Source organism: Ambystoma mexicanum, chromosome 8 (genome assembly GCF_040938575.1).
Source record: "Ambystoma mexicanum isolate Mex_15411 chromosome 8, UKY_AmexF1_1, whole genome shotgun sequence".
NCBI classification, from domain to species: domain Eukaryota; kingdom Metazoa; phylum Chordata; class Amphibia; order Caudata; family Ambystomatidae; genus Ambystoma; species Ambystoma mexicanum.
The window spans coordinates 2,898,662-2,917,307 of record NC_090929.1 but is presented as its reverse complement, the minus strand read 5'-3'; the positions used below and the strand labels follow the sequence as shown (position 1 = coordinate 2,917,307).

At 49.9% G+C, this 18,646-nt stretch overlaps 1 protein-coding gene across 2 annotated transcripts in view; it reads right to left on the bottom strand.

Moving 5' to 3' along the window:
• The window catches only part of COL27A1 (collagen type XXVII alpha 1 chain), a 1,990,256-nt gene that overhangs the window by 216,521 nt on the left and 1,755,089 nt on the right, over positions 1 to 18,646 (bottom strand). For both annotated transcript variants that reach the window (XM_069609095.1, XM_069609096.1), the window contains exon 49: positions 16,942 to 17,049. In XM_069609095.1, the coding sequence (XP_069465196.1) occupies positions 16,942 to 17,049 (108 nt within the window). The remainder of the gene's footprint in view (positions 1 to 16,941; positions 17,050 to 18,646) is intronic.

The window sequence follows — 18,646 nt, the reverse complement described above, 5'->3', positions numbered from 1 at the left end:
GAGACTCTTTTACCCTCACTCTTGAACATGATTTGAGTGTGTTTCTTTGAATCTAGAAGTGTTTAATGGGCTATGGGGTCTTTTACTCCATAGGGCTTCATGGGTTTTTGTGATGTGTGTTACACAGCACCCTCAGTGCAGTGACACAGGGGTGTCCTAGTGACCCCCCAGTATAGACTTCATACCCTGGGACTGACTACTGTCTCCCAGGGCATGTAAAGTCACCATTGACTTTACTAGTCTTAAATTCTGAACAGAACCAGTACAAACCATGATATTGTGGACGTACTGGCTGGGGAAATTCAATTGCCCCTGGGTCTGTTAGTCGAGGGGGCACGTCTCCATCCCCCCTGATCGAGTTTTGGCTGGTGCCAGTGGATACTACTTTTTATATTCAACCGCGAATATTTTCCTAAGGGATTTCCCATTGTTTTAGGCTACTATCTTTATTTAATTATTTACGTAGCCTCGAACATACCGCCGGTTTATTTAATTCTCCGGTTGGTATTTTTTGCCAAAACTTGATTCTAAAATGGCGTTTGTGTTCTCTTCTGTGACTCCAACCCAAGTCGAGCCCTTTGTTCCACTTTTTGGCAGGCTTCTCCACAGAAGCCCTCCAAAGTGGTGCCACTGTGTCTGGGGTACTTAGGAGGGGTGGAGGGGAATTTAGGCACCCTGGACTGAGTTGCCTAGGCAACTCAAGTCGCACTCCGTCCTGATTGGCCCAAATGGTGAGCCGGCCAGCTCACAACTTAGCATGTTTGAGTGACAGCTAGGCTGAGTGAATGGGGGTTTGCTGCATAAAAGCAGGGCTTTGGGGACTGGAACTTCAGAAGTCGCCACAGGACCTAAGAATCCGACGAGGGAGAAGCTGAGCCGACCTGTCACGACACCACCACCGGTGGAGCCCTGCTGGACTGCCTCACCACTTTTCCCGACAGAGGAGATCTCCCGCCGGAGAGTCTTCTTCCTTTGACTGGTGGGGATAACCAGTTTCACCGTCTTTTCACTTTCCCGACGTATCTCGTGGCCGCCTTGCCCGTGCCAAGCACCCCGGCAACCGGGATACCACGTTTTACCACGACCGCGAGACAAAGGTACCACCTTTAACCGGAAAACTCCACGGCTGGTTTCTGCCCTGGTAGTGCAACGACCTTCATCTTTCTTCCAAGTCGAGATCTTCTCTTCCCCTGGACGACGACGCAACTTGCACCCACTACCAGGAACAACTGCCACCGCTGGAGGATCCTTCCCACTTAAGGTACCGTGTCCCGCCTGGCTTCTCTTGCTACCGACTGTACGGGGTAGATTTATCCCCCGGCTTTCGAACCTGGGTTAGCCTGGGACACCTTGGCTAAACTTTTCTAAGTCGCTCCCAACGCTTTTCTGAACCCTCTGCAAGACTTTCTAAGCCTAGTGTAACGGTGTGATCTTGGGCGCATTTGTGCTCTGCTCTCTCTAAGAGTGGGCCCAGCCTTTGGACTTTGACTCACCAGTGACTTTTTGCTCTCTGCCTTGCTAACAGTGTTCTGGAATCGTAGAGTGGTGTGCCTCTTCCTATTCTGTCTTTTTCCCTCCCTTTTTCACAAACTTATTAGAGTGCAATCTAGTTTAGCGCTCACCTCTGTATGAAAATAAGTGGTGTTTTACTGTGATTTCCTAATAGGGAAAAAGGGGTGTATATATCATAATAGTAAAACTGTGTTTAGAATATTTTACAATAAGAGTGCTGGAGTGTTTCAATTGTGTGTTTTTAAATAAATAATTATATACTTTGATACCAAAGCTCTGGTCAGTGTTTGCTTGTATTATTGTATCTGAGTGCCTATTGAGTATACTTTGCATACTGCCTAACTCTTCTTGAGGGAAGTCTGACTGCTCAGCCACAGCTACCAGGTAAATCTGGGTGGTACAGACTGCTACCAAGTGGGTTTACTGCTAACACCTGTAGTCCTAAATCTTTTGCAGTGTTCCCTAAGGGAACTGCACAGGTTTCTGCCTAACACTGGTGTACAGCGGTGGGATTTGTATTGAGTATACACTTTAGAGTGCTCAAGGATACCTAAGTACAACTAACCACAAAGCTTAGCACTGAAAAAGTAATCTTTCTAACATATCAACTATGGAAACTTATAGTCAAGAGTCCCTTGCTACAAAAACTGCTGATTGTTTAAGAGTATTGTGTAAGCATAAGAACCTCCTGACTAAAGGCAAGAAAATGGAGTTAATAGAAAGGTTGTTAGCTAACCAAAGTCTGGATGATGGGTCTGAGGAACCTACCATGCCAGAAAATGTAGATAACACTATAGAAATTGATATTGATCCAAATGTTGATAATCTTGAGGAAGAGTCAGAGGAGGAGGGTGAGGCTGCTGTGACTGTCCTCCCTAGGCCTCTGTCTGCTCTACCTGCTGTACCTACTGGGCCTTTACCAAGTCCCACCCTAAGTCCTCAATATCTTGAATTACAGAAAATGAAACTTGAACTAGAGTTCAAGAGACTGAATACTCTGGCTGAACAGAGGCATCAGGAAATGAATCAAGAACTAAGACTAAGGGAAATGGAGCTCAAGCATGAGCTAGAAATGAAGAAATTATCTGTCGAAAATGCTTCTCTCTCTGGCTCCTCTAGAAGTTCCAGTCCTAAAAGACCCTGGATGCCTAAAGAATTGGTTGGTATGTATAAGCCTAAGTTGGATGTGTTGGATTGGTTGTCTCTGTTTGAATATAGTCATGGGCTCCAGAACATCACAGGAAATGACTTACTCACCTGGTTGTTCTCTAGGCTTCCCCCTTTTGCAACTGATGTGGTAATGGAGTTGGGGGAGGAGGATAGGAAAGAGTATGAATGTGTGAAACTAGCTTTGATAGCTAGGTTTGGGAAGACCCCTTTCCAATATCTTAAGAGGTTTAGAACCCTCAAAAAGCATGATGGTACCCCATGGGCTACCTGGATGAGTGAAGGGTTGAAAAACTTAGAGGGATGGTTTAAGGGTTACAGGGTTAACACTTATGAGGGTATGAAGAATCTTTTTATATTGGAGTCTATTTATGATGCCTGTTCTCCTGAGCTCAGACAGCACTTGGCTGATTCAAAGGAATTAGATTCCCGAAAACTAGCTAAGGCTGCTGACTTGTGGGTTGCCAACAGGGCCACTCACAAGGATTCTGGGGTAATTCAGAAAAAGGATGAGGGGAAACAGCCTAAAAAGGACTCCAAAGAGAATTCTAATACTGCAAATTCCAAAGAGGGCCCCAAACAAAAGCAGAAGGGTAAACCACAAGGGAAACCACAGCAGAATAGTGTCTCCTCTGGTGCTAAACCAGAGGGAGGTCAGAACAAGCCTCCATTCCAGAAGGCATTTGGTAAATGCTTTGTTTGTGGCTCTACTGACCATGTGAAAGGGGATCCCAGATGTAAGGGTAAACCTTCAGGGATCCAACTTGCCTCCTTAGCCTTCGCTCCAGAAGAGGAAGTCCCAATGGCAAGTGGAAACTTTCTACTGCTGGCTGATGAACCCATTGGAGTCTCAGCCAGTGTTTCTTTAGTCTCTCTGGGGTTGTGGGAACAACAGAATTTAGATGTGTATAATTCTATCCCAGATAATACTAAAGAGTATTATAAAGACAGTGTCCAGGTAAATGGCCAGGAGACTCCTGCCATTAGGGACACTGGGGCCAGCATAACTGTGGTGGATGAATCTTTTTTCAAGGCAGAGGATGTTGCTAAGGCACCCAAATGCCTCACCAAGTTAGCTTGAGGGCCTGTGCAGATGTGTCCCCAGTTACCAGTTCTCATCCAGTGTAATGACATGGCTGTAAAAATATCTGTCAGTGTACAATGTGCCAGGTAGGGTTCTGTTGGGTAATGACCTAAAAGCTCTTGGAGTTGTGTCACATACCCCCAGACCACCTAGTAAAAGGTTACAGGAGCTCACAAAACCTGCAAGAGAGAAAACCCTGAGAGGATTATCTCAGGAGATGACAGAGATCACTCATTTACCACTGGAGCAACTCACTGCAGTAACTACCAGATCAGGAGTAAAGGGGCAACCCAAGATTCCTAGGAAAAAGTCAGCAGCAAGCACTCCAGTGCTTCCAACAGTTACACCTGTAACTCCACCTCCAGCTGAGGCTGAGAGGGAGGTACAACCCTGTATGGTTGAACTAGACTCTGAAGAAGAGCTAGTGGGAGGCCAAGAACATATTGGAGATCTAGACCCTGAGGACCATCCTGAGCTGCAGTCTTTACTGGCAGAAGGTGGGCCCAGCAGGGCAGCTTTCCGTAAGGGACAGAGAGAATGTCCAACTCTGGAGGGTCATCCGCCAACAGGCAGCTGCTCAGGCTGATGGGCAAGAGCCTGGGAAGTATAGGTTGCACTGGGAAGATGGCCTCTTCTACAGTGAACCAACTGAGTCTGAACCTGGAGACTACAAACGCCTTGTAGTACCTCAAGAAAACAGACAACAGTTCTTGCACTTAGCCCACAAGATTCTTTTGGCTGGTCACTTGAGTTTCAAGAAGACCAAGGAAAGGCTCTCACTCTACTTCTACTGGCCAAAAATGGGGGCCGAAGTAGATAAGTTCTGCAAGAGCTGCCACACCTGCCAAACTTCTGGTAAGGTTGGCGCCAAGAATGTGGCACCATTAGTGCCTCTCCCAGTTGTGGGAGTCCCATTTGAGAGGGTAGGGATTGACATTGTTGGTCCCCTTGATCCCCCTACCTCCTCAGGCAACAGGTTTATCCTTGTTGTAGTAGACCATGCTACTAGATACCCTGAGGCAATCCCTAGGAGAAATGTTACAGCTCTGGCTGTGGCTAAGGCCCTCCTTGGTATTTTTACCAGGGTTAGGTTTCCTAAGGAAGTAATATCCGACAGGGGATCAAACTTTATGTCTCACTACATGAAAGTAATGTGGAAAACCTGTGGAGTTACTTACAAGTTCTCAACCGCCTACCACCCCCAAACCAATGGACTGGTAGAAAGATTTAACAGAACCATGAAGACCATGATAGGTGCTTTAGAGGAACCCCTGAAAAGAAAGTGGGACCTTCTACTGCCATGTCTTCTCTTTGCTTATAGAGAAGTCCCTCAGGAGGGAGTAGGTTATTCTCCCTTTGAACTTCTCTATGGCCATCCGGTCAGAGGTCCATTGGCCCTGATTAAGGAGGGGTTGGAAGGCGCTCCTCCCCTCAAGCCAGTCAGAGTGACTGACTATGTGATAGGTCTCCGAAGGAGAATGTCACACATGATGGCAGAAGCTAGTGATAACCTGAAAGCTGGACAAGCTTTGGTCAAGCATTGGCATGATCAAAAGGCTAGCATGGTTGAGTTCACTCAAGACCAGCTAGTTCTCGTTATGCTCCCAAGGCAGAGGGCCTTGCAAGACAAATGGATGGGACCCTTCAAAGTTGTGGGAAAACTTGGAGAGGTCAACTATCTGGTGGATCTGGGCCGACCCAGGGAAGCTCCTCGAGTCTTCCACACCAACCGACTGAAAGCGTACATCTCCAGACCTGAAGTAGGAGCCTTGCTTCTAGCTTCAGCAGCAGAGGAAGAAGAGAGTGAGTCTCTCCCTGATCTCCTCAGAGGTGTACCTTTAGATGACAAAATTGAAGGAGTCAATCTCTCTTCAGATCTGATACCTGAGCAACAAAAGGAGTGCAAATTTATGTTAAATCAGTTTGCCTCCCTGTTCTCACTCTCACCAGGCTTGACCCCTTGGGGACAGCACGAGATACTCACTGGTGACTGTCTGCCAGTCAAAAGCAGAGGACACCGAATGTCAGAAAATGTGAGAACCCATATCAAGGGGGAGGTCAAGAAGATGCTTGACCTCGGGGTAATAGAACCCTCTACTAGTCCATGGTCTAGCCCAGTTGTGTTAGAACCAAAGGCAGGGTCCAAAGACTTGAGATTCTGTGTGGACTATAGAGCTCTTAATGCAGTCACCAAGACTGATGCCCACCCTTTACCAAGGACAGATGAGTTGGTGGATAAACTTGGTGCGGCACATTTGACCTTACGTCAGGCTATTGGCAAATGGCCTTGACAGACCATGCCAAGGAGAAAACTGCATTTTCCACCCCAGTTGGCTTGTACCAGTTTAAGGTCATGCCTTTTGGATTAAACAATGCACCTGCTACATTCCAAAGGATGGTAAACCAAGTTCTAGCTGGGATGGAGGACTTCTGCATGGCATACTTGGATGATATTGCAGTCTTCAGCCACTCCTGGGAGGATCATGTGAACCACCTAGGACATGTTTTGCAGGCTCTTGACAGGCGAATTTGACTATCAAGGCAAGTAAATGCCAGATAGGTCAATGTAAGGTGGTCTACCTTGGGCATGAGGTAGGAGGTGGAGAAATAAGGCCTTTGCTCAGCAAGATTGAAGCTGTGCAAAATTGGACAACACCTACTACTCAAACCCAAGTGAGAGCCTTCCTAGGCCTCACTGGGTACTACAGGAATTTCATTGAGAACTATGGGACCATAGCTTCTCCACTGAATGTAATCTCCTCTCCAAAATTCCCTAAAAAGGTCAAATGGAATGAGGAGTGCAATCAGGCCTTTGAAAAACTGAAGAAAGCTCTTTGCCAAGCTCCAGTATTGAGAGCTCCTGACTACCACCAAACTTTCATTGTACAAACTGATGCTTCCAATGTAGGTATAGTTCAGTTCTAAGCCAACTGGATGAGAAGGGTAGGGAGCACCCCATTTGCTTCATCAGCCGTAAGCTGAAGGATCCTGAGACAAGGTGGGCAACAATAGAAAGAGAATGCTTTGCTATTGTGTGGGCACTGAAAAAGTTTAGGCCATACTTGTATGGTTCTACTTTTGTCATTCAGACTGACCACCAACCCTTGAGATGGTTAATGCAAATGAAGGGAGAAAATCCAAAACTATTGAGATGGTCAATCTGCCTGCAAGGGTTTGATTTCACCATTGAGCACAGGTCAGGGTGTCACCATCAAAATGCTGATGGACTCTCTAGGATGTATGTCATCGACTAGAGGTATGAGGTTCATCCAGGAGTGGATTAAATCCTCCTGTCCCTTAGTCTGGGGGGGGGGCGAGTGTTAGGGAGAATTCTCTGTTTAGGCTGAATTTCCTAACCTAGTGAGTCCCCCAGCAGCTTTGCTGGATTTTTGGGGTTTATTTTTTTCTCCTGCCAAGAGTGAGACTCTTTTTCCCTCACTCTTGGACACGATTTGAGTGTGTTTCTTTTAATCTAGAAGTGTTTAATGGGCTATGGGGTCTTTTACTCCATAGGGCTTCATGTGTTTTTGTGATGTGTGTTACACAGCACCCTCAGTGCAGTGACACAGGGGTGTCCTAGTGACCCCCCAGTATAGACTCCATACCCTGGGACTGACTACTGTCTCCCAGGGCATGTCAAGTCACCATTGACTTTACTAGTCTTAAATTCTGAACAGAACCAGTACAAACCATCATATTGTGGACGTACTGGCTGGGGCAATTCAATTGCCCCAGGGTCTGTTAGTCGAAGGGGCACGTCTCCATCCCCCCTGATCGAGTTTTGGCTGGTGGCAGTGGATACTACTTTTTATATTCAACCGCAAATATTTTCCTATGGGATTTCCCATTGTTTAAGGCTCCTATCTTTATTTAATTATTTATGGTAGCTACGAACATACCGCCGGTTTATTTAATTCTCCGGTTGGTATTTTTTGCCAAAACTTGATTCTAAAATGGCGTTTGTGTTCTCTTCTGTGACTCCAACCCAAGTCGAGCCCTTTGTTCCACTTTTTGGCGGGCTTCTCCACAGAAGCCCTCCAAAGTGGTACCACGGTGTCTGGGGTACTTAGGAGGGGTGGAGGGGAATTTAGGTACCCTGGACTGAGTTGCCTAGGCAACTCAAGGCGCACTCCGTCCTGATTGGCCCAAATGGTGAGCCGGCCGGCTCACCACTTAGCATGTTTGAGTGACAGCTATGCTGAGTGAATGGGGGTTTGCTGCATAAAAGCAGGTCTTTGGGGACTGGAACTTCAGAAGTCGCCACAGGACCTAAGAATCCGACGAGGGAGAAGCTGAGCCGACCTGCCACGACACCACCACCGGTGGAGCCCTGCTGGACTGCCTCACCACTTTTCCCAACGACAGAGGAGATCTCCCGCCGGAGAGTCTTCTTCCTTTGACTGGTGGGGATAACCAGTTTCACCATCTTTTCACTTTCCCGACGTATCTCATGGCCGCCTTGCCCCTGCCAAGCACCCCGGCAACCAGGATACCATGTTTTACCACGACCGCGAGACAAAGGTACCACCTTTAACTGGAAAACTCAGCGGCTGGTTTCTGCCCTGGTAGTGCAACAACCTTCATCTTTCCTCCAAGTCGAGATCTTCTCTTCCCCTGGACGACGACGCAACTTGCACCCACTACCAGGAACAACTGCCACCGCTGGAGGATCCTTCCCACTTAAGGTACCGTGTCCCGCCTGGCTTCTCTTGCTACCGACTGTACGGGGTAGATTTAGCCCCCGGCTTTCGAACCTGGGTTAGCCTGGGACACCTTGGCTAAACTTTTCTAAGTCTCTCCTAACGCTTTTCTGAACCCTCTGCAAGACTTTCTAAGCCTAGTGTAACTGTGTGATCTTGGGCGCATTTGTGCTCTGCTCTCTCTAAGAGTGGGCCCAGCCTTTGGACTTTGACTCACCAGTGACTTTTTGCTCTCTGCCTTGCTAACAGTGTTCTGGAATCGTAGAGTGGTGTGCCTCTTTCTATTCTGTCTTTTTCACTCCCTTTTTCACAAACTTATTAGAGTGCAATCTAGTTAAGCACTCACCTCTGTATGAAAATAAGTGGTGTTTTACTGTGATTTCCTAATAGGGAAAAAGGGGTGTATATATCATAATAGTAACTGTGTTCAGAATATTTTACAATAAGAGTGCTGCAGTGTTTCAACTGTGTGTTTTTAAATAAATAATTATATACTTTGATACCAAAGCTCTGGTCAGTGTTTGCTTGTATTGTTGTATCTGAGTGCCTATTGAGTATACTTTGCATACTGCCTAACTCTTCTTGAGGGAAGTCTGACTGCTCAGCCACAGCTACCAGGTAAATCTGGGTGGTACAGACTGCTACCAAGTGGGTTTACTGCCAACACCTGTAGTCTTAAATCTTTTGCAGTGGTCCCTAAGGGAACTGCACAGGTTTCTGCCTAACACCACCAGCCAGAAACTCGACAAGGGGGGACTGGACAGTGCCCCCTTGGAAAACAGACCCAGGGGCAATCGAATTACCCCTACCAGTACTTCCACAATATGATGGTTTGTACTGGTTCTGTTCACAATTTGAGACTAGTAAAGCCAATGTTGACTTGACATGCCCTGGGAGACAGTAGTCAGTCCCAGGGTATGGAGTCTATTTTTGGGGGTCACAATGACAACCCTGTGTTACTGAACTGAGGGTGCTGTGTAACACATACACTAAAACAGATGATACCCTATGAAGTAAAAGACCCCATAGCCCATAAAACACGTTACAAAGTCAAAGGACATTCTCAAATCATGCCTAAGAGTGGGAGAAAAAGAGTCTCACTCTTAGCAGGAAAAAAAAAAAAACCCCAAAAATCCAGCAAAGCTGCTGGGGGACTCACTAGGTTTGGGAAATTAGCCTTAACAGAGAATTCTCCCTAACATGCGGCACAACCATTATTCATGGAGTTAGGACTGAGTGACCTTCCATGGCTGATCTTAATGAGGGCAGGGTGAACTCTGAAGGCAGTTCGTAAGGAGCACAGAGTGAACTCCCCGCGACTGTATTGAAGGAAGTGTGAACTCCCAGGGCTGGTTGTAACAAGGGCTGAGTGAGCTTGCATAGTTTGCTGTAATGAGGGTTGAGTGAGCTTGCATGGTTTGCTGTAATGAGGGCTGAGTGAGCTCCATGGTTTGCTGTAACAAGGGCTATGTGAGCTCCATGGTTTACTGTAACAAGGGCTAAGTGAGCTCACATGGTTTGCTGTAACAAGGGCTAAGTGAGCTCGCATGGTTTGCTGTAATGAGGGCTAATGAGGGCTAAGTGAGCTTGCATGGGTTGCTTTAATGAGGGCTGAGTGAGCCTGCATGGCTTGCTGTAATGAGGGCTGAGTGAGCTCACATGGTTTGCTGTAACAAGGGCTAAGTGAGCTTTCATGGTTTGCTGTAATGAGGGCTGAGTGAGCTTGCCCGGTTAACGCCTGTTATATGTGTTTGTCTACCTGTATGCCAACCCCTGCGGAGACGGAAGCCAGCAGTTGGCTGGGGAACCAGAAGAGGAAGAGAACCAGTAGAAGGGGAAGCAGGAAGATAAAATGGGGTGAAGGACAGTCTATGGGTAGTCTGGTTGAGGTCAAAGGAGAAGGAGGACCAAAAGGCCAAGCAGGGGGAGGACCATGCACAGGAAGGTGTAGAAGGCTTGCTGAAAGCTTGTGCAAACAAGGTGAGGTATTGGTTAGTGGGAGAAAGTGGCACTTGAGTGTGAGAGTGCGGGCAAGGAGAGTGGGTGAGTGAGACTATAAGTGGGAAAGTAGGTGATATTATATGATATGATATTTTATTTGTGTCGCGCTCATACACAAGTGTTTCAGAGCGCGACAAGGCAAGGGAGGGGAACAGGGGAGAACACAACACAACGATCTTACTAGGCCCAGTGACATTGAGAATGCGCAAGTGCTTCGGAGAGGGGGAGTGGAAAAGTGCATGGAAGGGGGGAGAAGTGGAAAGTGCAGAGCAAAGAAGAAACAGATAAATAAAAATAAATAAAGGCAACATAAAGTGGTAGTGCAGCCAGCAAGTGGCAAGTGCTGGGTTTAAGGCAGCAGACAGGGTAGGTCTTATAAGTGCAGGAAGAAAAAGGGGGGACTGTATGGGTACAGATACAGGCCCCAGTGCAAGGGATGGCCCAGAGGCAGTGCGGGAGGGTGGCAGGGTGAGCAGGTAACTGGGCCCAGAGGACAGAGGGTGGCCAGGTGCACAGTGCCAAGAGAGAACAGATCAGCAGAGGAGAGGGGGAGCAAAGGCAGAAGCAAAGAGGAAGGTCTTGATGTGCCTCCGGGACCGGAGATGGTTCTCCAAGTTTAAGAGTGGCAGGGAGGCTGTTCCAGAGGGAGGCCCCCGCCAAAGACAGAGATCTACCCCCAGCTCGTTTCTTTGAAAAACGATTGACCCGGAGGGAGTTAGAGGTAGGGGAATGAAGAGCTCGAGAGGGGAGGTATTTGCGGAGGGATAGCTGAAGGTATTTTGGACCCAGGCCTCAGAAAGCCTTGTGGACAATGCAGAGGGTTTTGAATTTAATCCTTGCATCCACTGGGAGCCAATGGAGAGATTTCAGAGTTGGAGAGATACAATCCCTGGGCTTGAGGTGGTGAGAAAAAGGGAATGTGAAGGTGACTGGGAGAGTAAAAGGAGGGTGAATGTGGGAAAAGTGGGTGGACTGTATAGTAGTAGAGCAGAGAAGGGGTGATAAGTAAAGTGGAGAAATGAGAGTAGTAGAGTGGAGAGGGGAGAGTAGTAGAGTGGAGAGGGTAGTAGAGTGGAGAGGGTAGTAGAGTGGAGAGGGGAGAGTAGTAGAGTGGAGAGGGTAGTAGAGGGGAGAGTAGTAGAGTGGAAAGGGAGTAGAATGGAGAGGGTAGTAGAGTGGAGACGGGAGAGTGTTAGAGTGGAGAGTGTAGTAGAGTGGAGACGGGAGAGTAGTAGAATGGAGAGGGTAGTAGAGTGGAGAAGGTAGAGTAGTAGAGTGGAGAGGGGAGAGTAGTAGAGTGGAGAGGGTAGTAGAGTGGAGAGGGGAGAGTAGTAGAGTGGAGTAGTAGAGTGGAGAGGATAGAGTGGAGAGGAGAGAGTTGTAGAGTGGTGAGGGGGGATTAGTAGAGTGGAGAAGTAGAGTGGAGAGGGTAGTAGAGTGTTGAGGGGAGAGTAGTAGAGTGGTGAGGGGAAAGTAGTAGAGTGGAGAAGAGAGAGTAGTAGATTGGAAATGGAGGGAGTGAAAAGTGGAGTGTGAGGAAGAAACAGGAGAAGCGTAGAGTGGAAGGACAGGAAGGATAGTACATCAGGGAAAGAAGTATAAGGACATGAGAGGAGACGCCTAAGAGAAACCTGGGTGACTGCAAGGAGCCTCTTCTTGGCAACATTCATATTGTGGGACAGAGGTTCGGATCCACCTAGATGCTCTCAGAGGAAGTGAGAGAGATACAGTGCTTGCCTTTAGGCCATCATGACCAGTCAGGCATATAACCAGTATGGGGTTACCAATCTCTAGTCGACATCTAGGGGAATAGTGTACCCTCGGCTAGGGAGGGAACTACACAGGGGAGCCGGGAGAGAAGGGGGTGCCCCGTAGAGAGCTCCTTTGCAATCATTTCAATGAAAACCCTTGAACTGTCCTTAAGAGTTGGTGATGCAGGTTGTTTATCCGAGACAGACCTTCACCTGCTCGTGGGTTCCAGTGCTGTTTTTCCTGCATCTGCAGAATTTGTTCCAACTTAACTGAAACCTCTTCTTACACAATAAATCTCGGGCGGGGTGGAGCTATACAGTCTGGTATTGGCCCAGTGACCAGGCTAACAAGATCAGTGGCAATGATACCATGCACTCTAGCCCCCTGCTGTGGGGTTTATGTGATTAGAGATGGGCAAGGACGTGGTTCAGAGATGGCACCAGAGCAGGAAGATGGCACCATAGCGAGAAGATGGCACCAGAACAGGAAGACGGCACCAGAGCGGGAAGACGGCAAGAGAGCAGGAAGACGGCACCAGAGCGGGAAGACGGCACCAGAGCGGGAAGACGGCACCAGAGCGGGAAGACGGCGCCAGAGCGAGAAGACGGCACCAGAGCAGGAAGACGGCACCAGAGCGGGAAGATGGCACCAGAGCGGGAAGATGGCACCAGAGCAGGAAGACGGCACCAGAGCGGGAAGATGGCACCAGAGCGGGAAGATGGCACCAGAGCGGGAAGACGGCACCAGAGCGCGAAGATGGCAACAGAGTGAGATGACAGCACCAGAGCGGGCAGACGCCAACAGAGTGAGAAGACAGCACCAGAGCGGGAAGACGGCAACAGAGTGAGAAGATGACACCAGAGCGAGAAGATGGCACCAGAGAAGGAAGACGGCACCAGAGCAGGAAGACAGCACCAGAGCAGGAAGACGGCGCCAGAGCAGGAAGACGGCGCCAGAGCGGGAAGACGGCACCAGAGCAGGAAGACGGCACCAGAGTGAGAAGGCGGCACCAGAGCGGGAAGACGGCAACAGAGTGAGAAGATGGCACCAGAGCGAGAAGATGGCACCAGAGAAGGAAGACAGCACCAGAGCAGGAAGACGGCACCAGAGCAGGAAGACGGCGCCAGAAAAGGAAGACGGCGCCAAAGCGGGAAGACGCACCAGAGCAGGAAGAGCGGGAAGACGGCAACAGAGTGAGAAGACGGCACCAGAGCAGGAAGACGGCACCAGAGCGAGAAGACGGCACCAGAGCGAGAAGATGGCACCAGAAGAGGAAGACGGCACGAGAGCAGGAAGACGGCACCAGAGCAGGAAGACGCCACCAGAGCGGGAAGACGGCACCAGAGCAGGAAGACGGCACCAGAGCGAGAAGACGGCACCAGAGCGCAAAGACGGCAACAGAGTGAGAAGACGACACCAGAGCAGGAAGACGGCACCAGAGCAAGAAGACGGCACCAGAGCAAGAAGACGGCACCAGAGCGAGAAGATGGCACCAGAACAGGAAGACGGCACCAGAGCGGGAAGATGGCACCAGAACAGGAAGACGGCACCAGAGCGAGAAGATAGCACCAGAACAGGAAGACGGCACCAGAGCGAGAAGACGGCACTAGAGCAGGAAGAGGGCACCAGAGCGAGAAGATGGCAACAGAGTGAGAAGACGGCACCAGAGCAGGAAGACGGCACCAGAGCGGGAAGACGGCACCAGAGCGGGAAGACGGCAACAGAGTGACAAGACGGCACCAGAGCAGGAAGACGGCAACAGAGCGGGAAGACGGCACCAGAGTGGGAAGACGGCAACAGAGTGAGAAGACGGCAACAGAGCGGGAAGACGGCAACAGAGTGAGAAGACGGCACCAGAGCGGGAAGACGGCAACAGAGTGACAAGACGGCACCAGAGCAGGAAGACGGCAACAGAGCGGGAAGACGGCACCAGAGCAGGAAGACGGCACCAGAGAGAGAAGACGGCACCAGAGCGGGAAGACGGCAACAGAGTGAGAAGACGGCACCAGAGCAGGAAGACGGCACCAGAGCGAGAAGACGGCACCAGAGCAAGAAGACGGCACCAGAGCGAGAAGATGGCACCAGAACAGGAAGATGGCACCAGAGCGGGAAGACGGCACCAGAGCGAGAAGATGGCACCAGAACAGGAAGATGGCACCAGAGCGGGAAGACGGCAACAGAGTGATAAGACGGCACCAGAGCGAGAAGATGGCACCAGGGCAAGAAGACGGCACCAGAGCGAGAATATGGCACCAGAACAGGAAGACGGCACCAGAGCGGGAAGACGGCAACAGAGTGAGAAGACGGCACCAGAGCGAGAAGATGGCACCAGAGCAGGAAGACGCCACCAGAGCGGGAAGACGGCACCAGAGCAGGAAGACGGCACCAGAGCGAGAAGACGGCACCAGAGCGCAAAGACGGCAACAGAGTGAGAAGACGACACCAGAGCAGGAAGACGGCACCAGAGCAAGAAGACGGCACCAGAGCAAGAAGACGGCACCAGAGCGAGAAGATGGCACCAGAACAGGAAGACGGCACCAGAGCGGGAAGATGGCACCAGAACAGGAAGACGGCACCAGAGCGAGAAGATAGCACCAGAACAGGAAGACGGCACCAGAGCGAGAAGACGGCACTAGAGCAGGAAGAGGGCACCAGAGCGAGAAGATGGCAACAGAGTGAGAAGACGGCACCAGAGCAGGAAGACGGCACCAGAGCGGGAAGACGGCACCAGAGCGGGAAGACGGCAACAGAGTGACAAGACGGCACCAGAGCAGGAAGACGGCAACAGAGCGGGAAGACGGCACCAGAGTGGGAAGACGGCAACAGAGTGAGAAGACGGCAACAGAGCGGGAAGACGGCAACAGAGTGAGAAGACGGCACCAGAGCGGGAAGACGGCAACAGAGTGACAAGACGGCACCAGAGCAGGAAGACGGCAACAGAGCGGGAAGACGGCACCAGAGCAGGAAGACGGCACCAGAGAGAGAAGACGGCACCAGAGCGGGAAGACGGCAACAGAGTGAGAAGACGGCACCAGAGCAGGAAGACGGCACCAGAGCGAGAAGACGGCACCAGAGCAAGAAGACGGCACCAGAGCGAGAAGATGGCACCAGAACAGGAAGATGGCACCAGAGCGGGAAGACGGCACCAGAGCGAGAAGATGGCACCAGAACAGGAAGATGGCACCAGAGCGGGAAGACGGCAACAGAGTGATAAGACGGCACCAGAGCGAGAAGATGGCACCAGGGCAAGAAGACGGCACCAGAGCGAGAATATGGCACCAGAACAGGAAGACGGCACCAGAGCGGGAAGACGGCAACAGAGTGAGAAGACGGCACCAGAGCGAGAAGATGGCACCAGAGCAGGAAGACGGCACCAGAGCGGGAAGACGGCAACAGAACAGGAAGATGGCACCAGAGCAGGAAGACGGCACCAGAGCGAGAAGACGGCACCAGAGCAAGAAGACGGCACCAGAGCGAGAAGATGGCACCAGAACAGGAAGATGGCACCAGAGCGGGAAGACGGCACCAGAGCGAGAAGATGGCACCAGAACAGGAAGATGGCACCAGAGCGGGAAGGCGGCAACAGAGTCAGAAGACGGCACCAGTGCGAGAAGACGACACCAGAACAGGAAGACGGCACCAGAGCGGGAAGACGGCAACAGAGTGAGAAGACGGCACCAGAGCGAAAAGATGGCACCATAGCGGGAAGATGGCACCAGAACAGGAAGACGGCACCAGAGCGGGAAGAGGGCAACAGAACAGGAAGATGGCACCAGAGCAGGAAGACAGCACCAGAGCAGGAAGACGGCACCAGAGCGAGAAGATGGCACCAGAGCGGGAAGACTGCAACAGAGTGAGAAGACGGCACCAGAGTTGGAATATGGCACCAGAGCTGGAAGATGGCACCAGAGCGGGAAGATGGCACCAGAGCGAGAAGATGGCACCAGAACAGGAAGACGGCACCAGAGCGAGAAGACGGCACCAGAGCATTTGAGGATCTCTCGGCGCTTTCCAAGGTTTACTCACAAAACAAGCACTTCTTTCACAATCCCTTCATTCATAATTCCGCCTTTACCCTCTTCTGTCATCGTTTGCCCCGGCCGCCATATCACCTGCTTTGCTTCTTGCTTTATGCTCAAGTTCCTGTTTCCACTCAGAGGAAGAGAAGGTCACAGCCCGCTCCACCCAAATACCCCATGTCCAGTCCTTATTTAAGCAATAAGCCCCGAGCTGGGGGGGGGGGAGGAGATTACTGTGTCAGGTAATGCTCTGGGGACCATAGTTATGGGCCGAACGAAGCCCTTTCTCCCTTTCCATGGCGATCATTCAAAAAATGACAAAAAAAGTATGCAAAAAAGATGGCCGCCATGGAAGGGGGGAAAAGGGACTACACATCTATTTCCATGGAAAGGGAGAAAGGACTTTGTGTAGTCCATTCTACCCCTTCCATGCTGGCCAGAACGCAGCTGCGACTGGCCTGACAACGTCTTTGTCGGGCTGGTAACTTCCCGGCGAGGGCCAATGAGCTTGCTGGGTAGTAATTCAGAACAGTCCACAGCTATTGTCCAGCCCACTTAATCTAAATGGAGTCAATATCTTCCCATTTTACTAAACTGCCCTGCCAGGAGTGACCTTAGACCACTCTGTGCTACTATCATTCGTCTCTGTTGAGGCCCCATTTCTGACACAGACTTTCAGAACTGGAATCATGATTGTGTCACTAACCGGTTGTCCCTTGGGTCCTGGTTCTCCTTGGCCTCCTGGCAGTCCCATTCCTCCCTCGGTTCCTCGCCTCCCAGGTGGACCGATCTGGCCAGGCAATCCTCTTTCGCCCTAAAATACACAGATGCAGAAACATGTTCATGAGAGACATTACGACTTGAACACACACTTGCATCTCCTGCGGGTGAAGAGGATGTCGGGGAGGGACCTCAAAGGCTGTGATCACCAGGAGCCCCCCTGCTTGCCTCCCTGGACCTCAGATCAGGAAATGTGCATGGGCACACATGATCATGTATCTTCTCAGAATGGACACAATGAACTGAAATGCGTGTTACATGAATGTCAAACATCCATGTCACTGCACCATGCGTGTTACATGAGTGTCAAACATCCATGTTACTGGACCATGCGTGTTACATGAGTGTCAAACATCCATGGCACTGCACCTTGCGTGTTACACAAGTGTCAAACATCCTTATGTGTTACACGTGTGTCAAACATCCATGTTACTGCACCTTGTGTGTTACATGAATGTCAAACATCCATGGCACTGCACCTTGCGTGTTACACAAGTGTCAAACATCCTTATGTGTTACACGTGTGTCAAACATCCATGTTACTGCACCTTGTGTGTTACATGAATGTCAAACATCCATGTTACTGGACCTTGCCTGTTGCACAAGTGTCAAACATCCATGTCACTGGACCATGCGTGTTACATGAGTGTCAAACATCCATGTTACTGGACCATGCGTGTTACACGAGTGTCAAACATCCATGTCACTGCACCATGCGTGTTACATGAGTGTCAAACATCCATGGCACTGCACCTTGCGTGTTACACAAGTGTCAAACATCCTTATGTGTTACACGTGTGTCAAACATCCATGTCACTGCACCTTGTGTGTTACATGAATGTCAAACATCCATGTTACTGGACCTTGCCTGTTGCACAAGTGTCAAACATCCATGTCACTGGACCATGCGTGTTACATGAGTGTCAAACATCCATGTCACTGGACCATGCGTGTTACATGAGTGTCAAACATCCATGGCACTGCACCTTGCGTGTTACACAAGAGTCAAACATCCATGTCACTGGACCATGCATGTTACATGAGTGTCAAACATCCATGGCACTGCACCTTGTGTGTTACACAAGTGTCAAACATCCTTATGTGTTACACGTGTGTCAAACATCCATGTCACTGCACCTTTAGTGTTGCATGAATGTCGAACATCCAAGTCACTGCACCTTGCATGCTACACAAGTGTCAAACATCCATTTCACTGCACCTTGCTTGTTGCACGAGTGTCGAACATCCATGTCACTGCACCTTGCGTGTTACACTAGTTTCACATATCAATGTCACTGCACCTTGTGTGTTACACAACTGTCAAAAAAAATCCATGTAACTGCACCTTGATTGTTACACGAGTGTCAAACATCCATGTCACTGCACGTTGCATGTTACATGAGTGTCAGACATCCATGTCACTGCACCTTGAGTGTTGTATGAGTGTCAAACATCCATGTCACTGCACTTTGCGTGATGCACAAGTGTCAACATCCATGTCACTGCACCTTGAATGTTGCACAAGTGTCAAACATACTTGTCACTGCACTTTGCGTGTTGCACGAGTGTCAACATCCATGTCACTGCACCTTGAGTTTTGCATGAGTGTCAAACATCCATGTCACTGCACC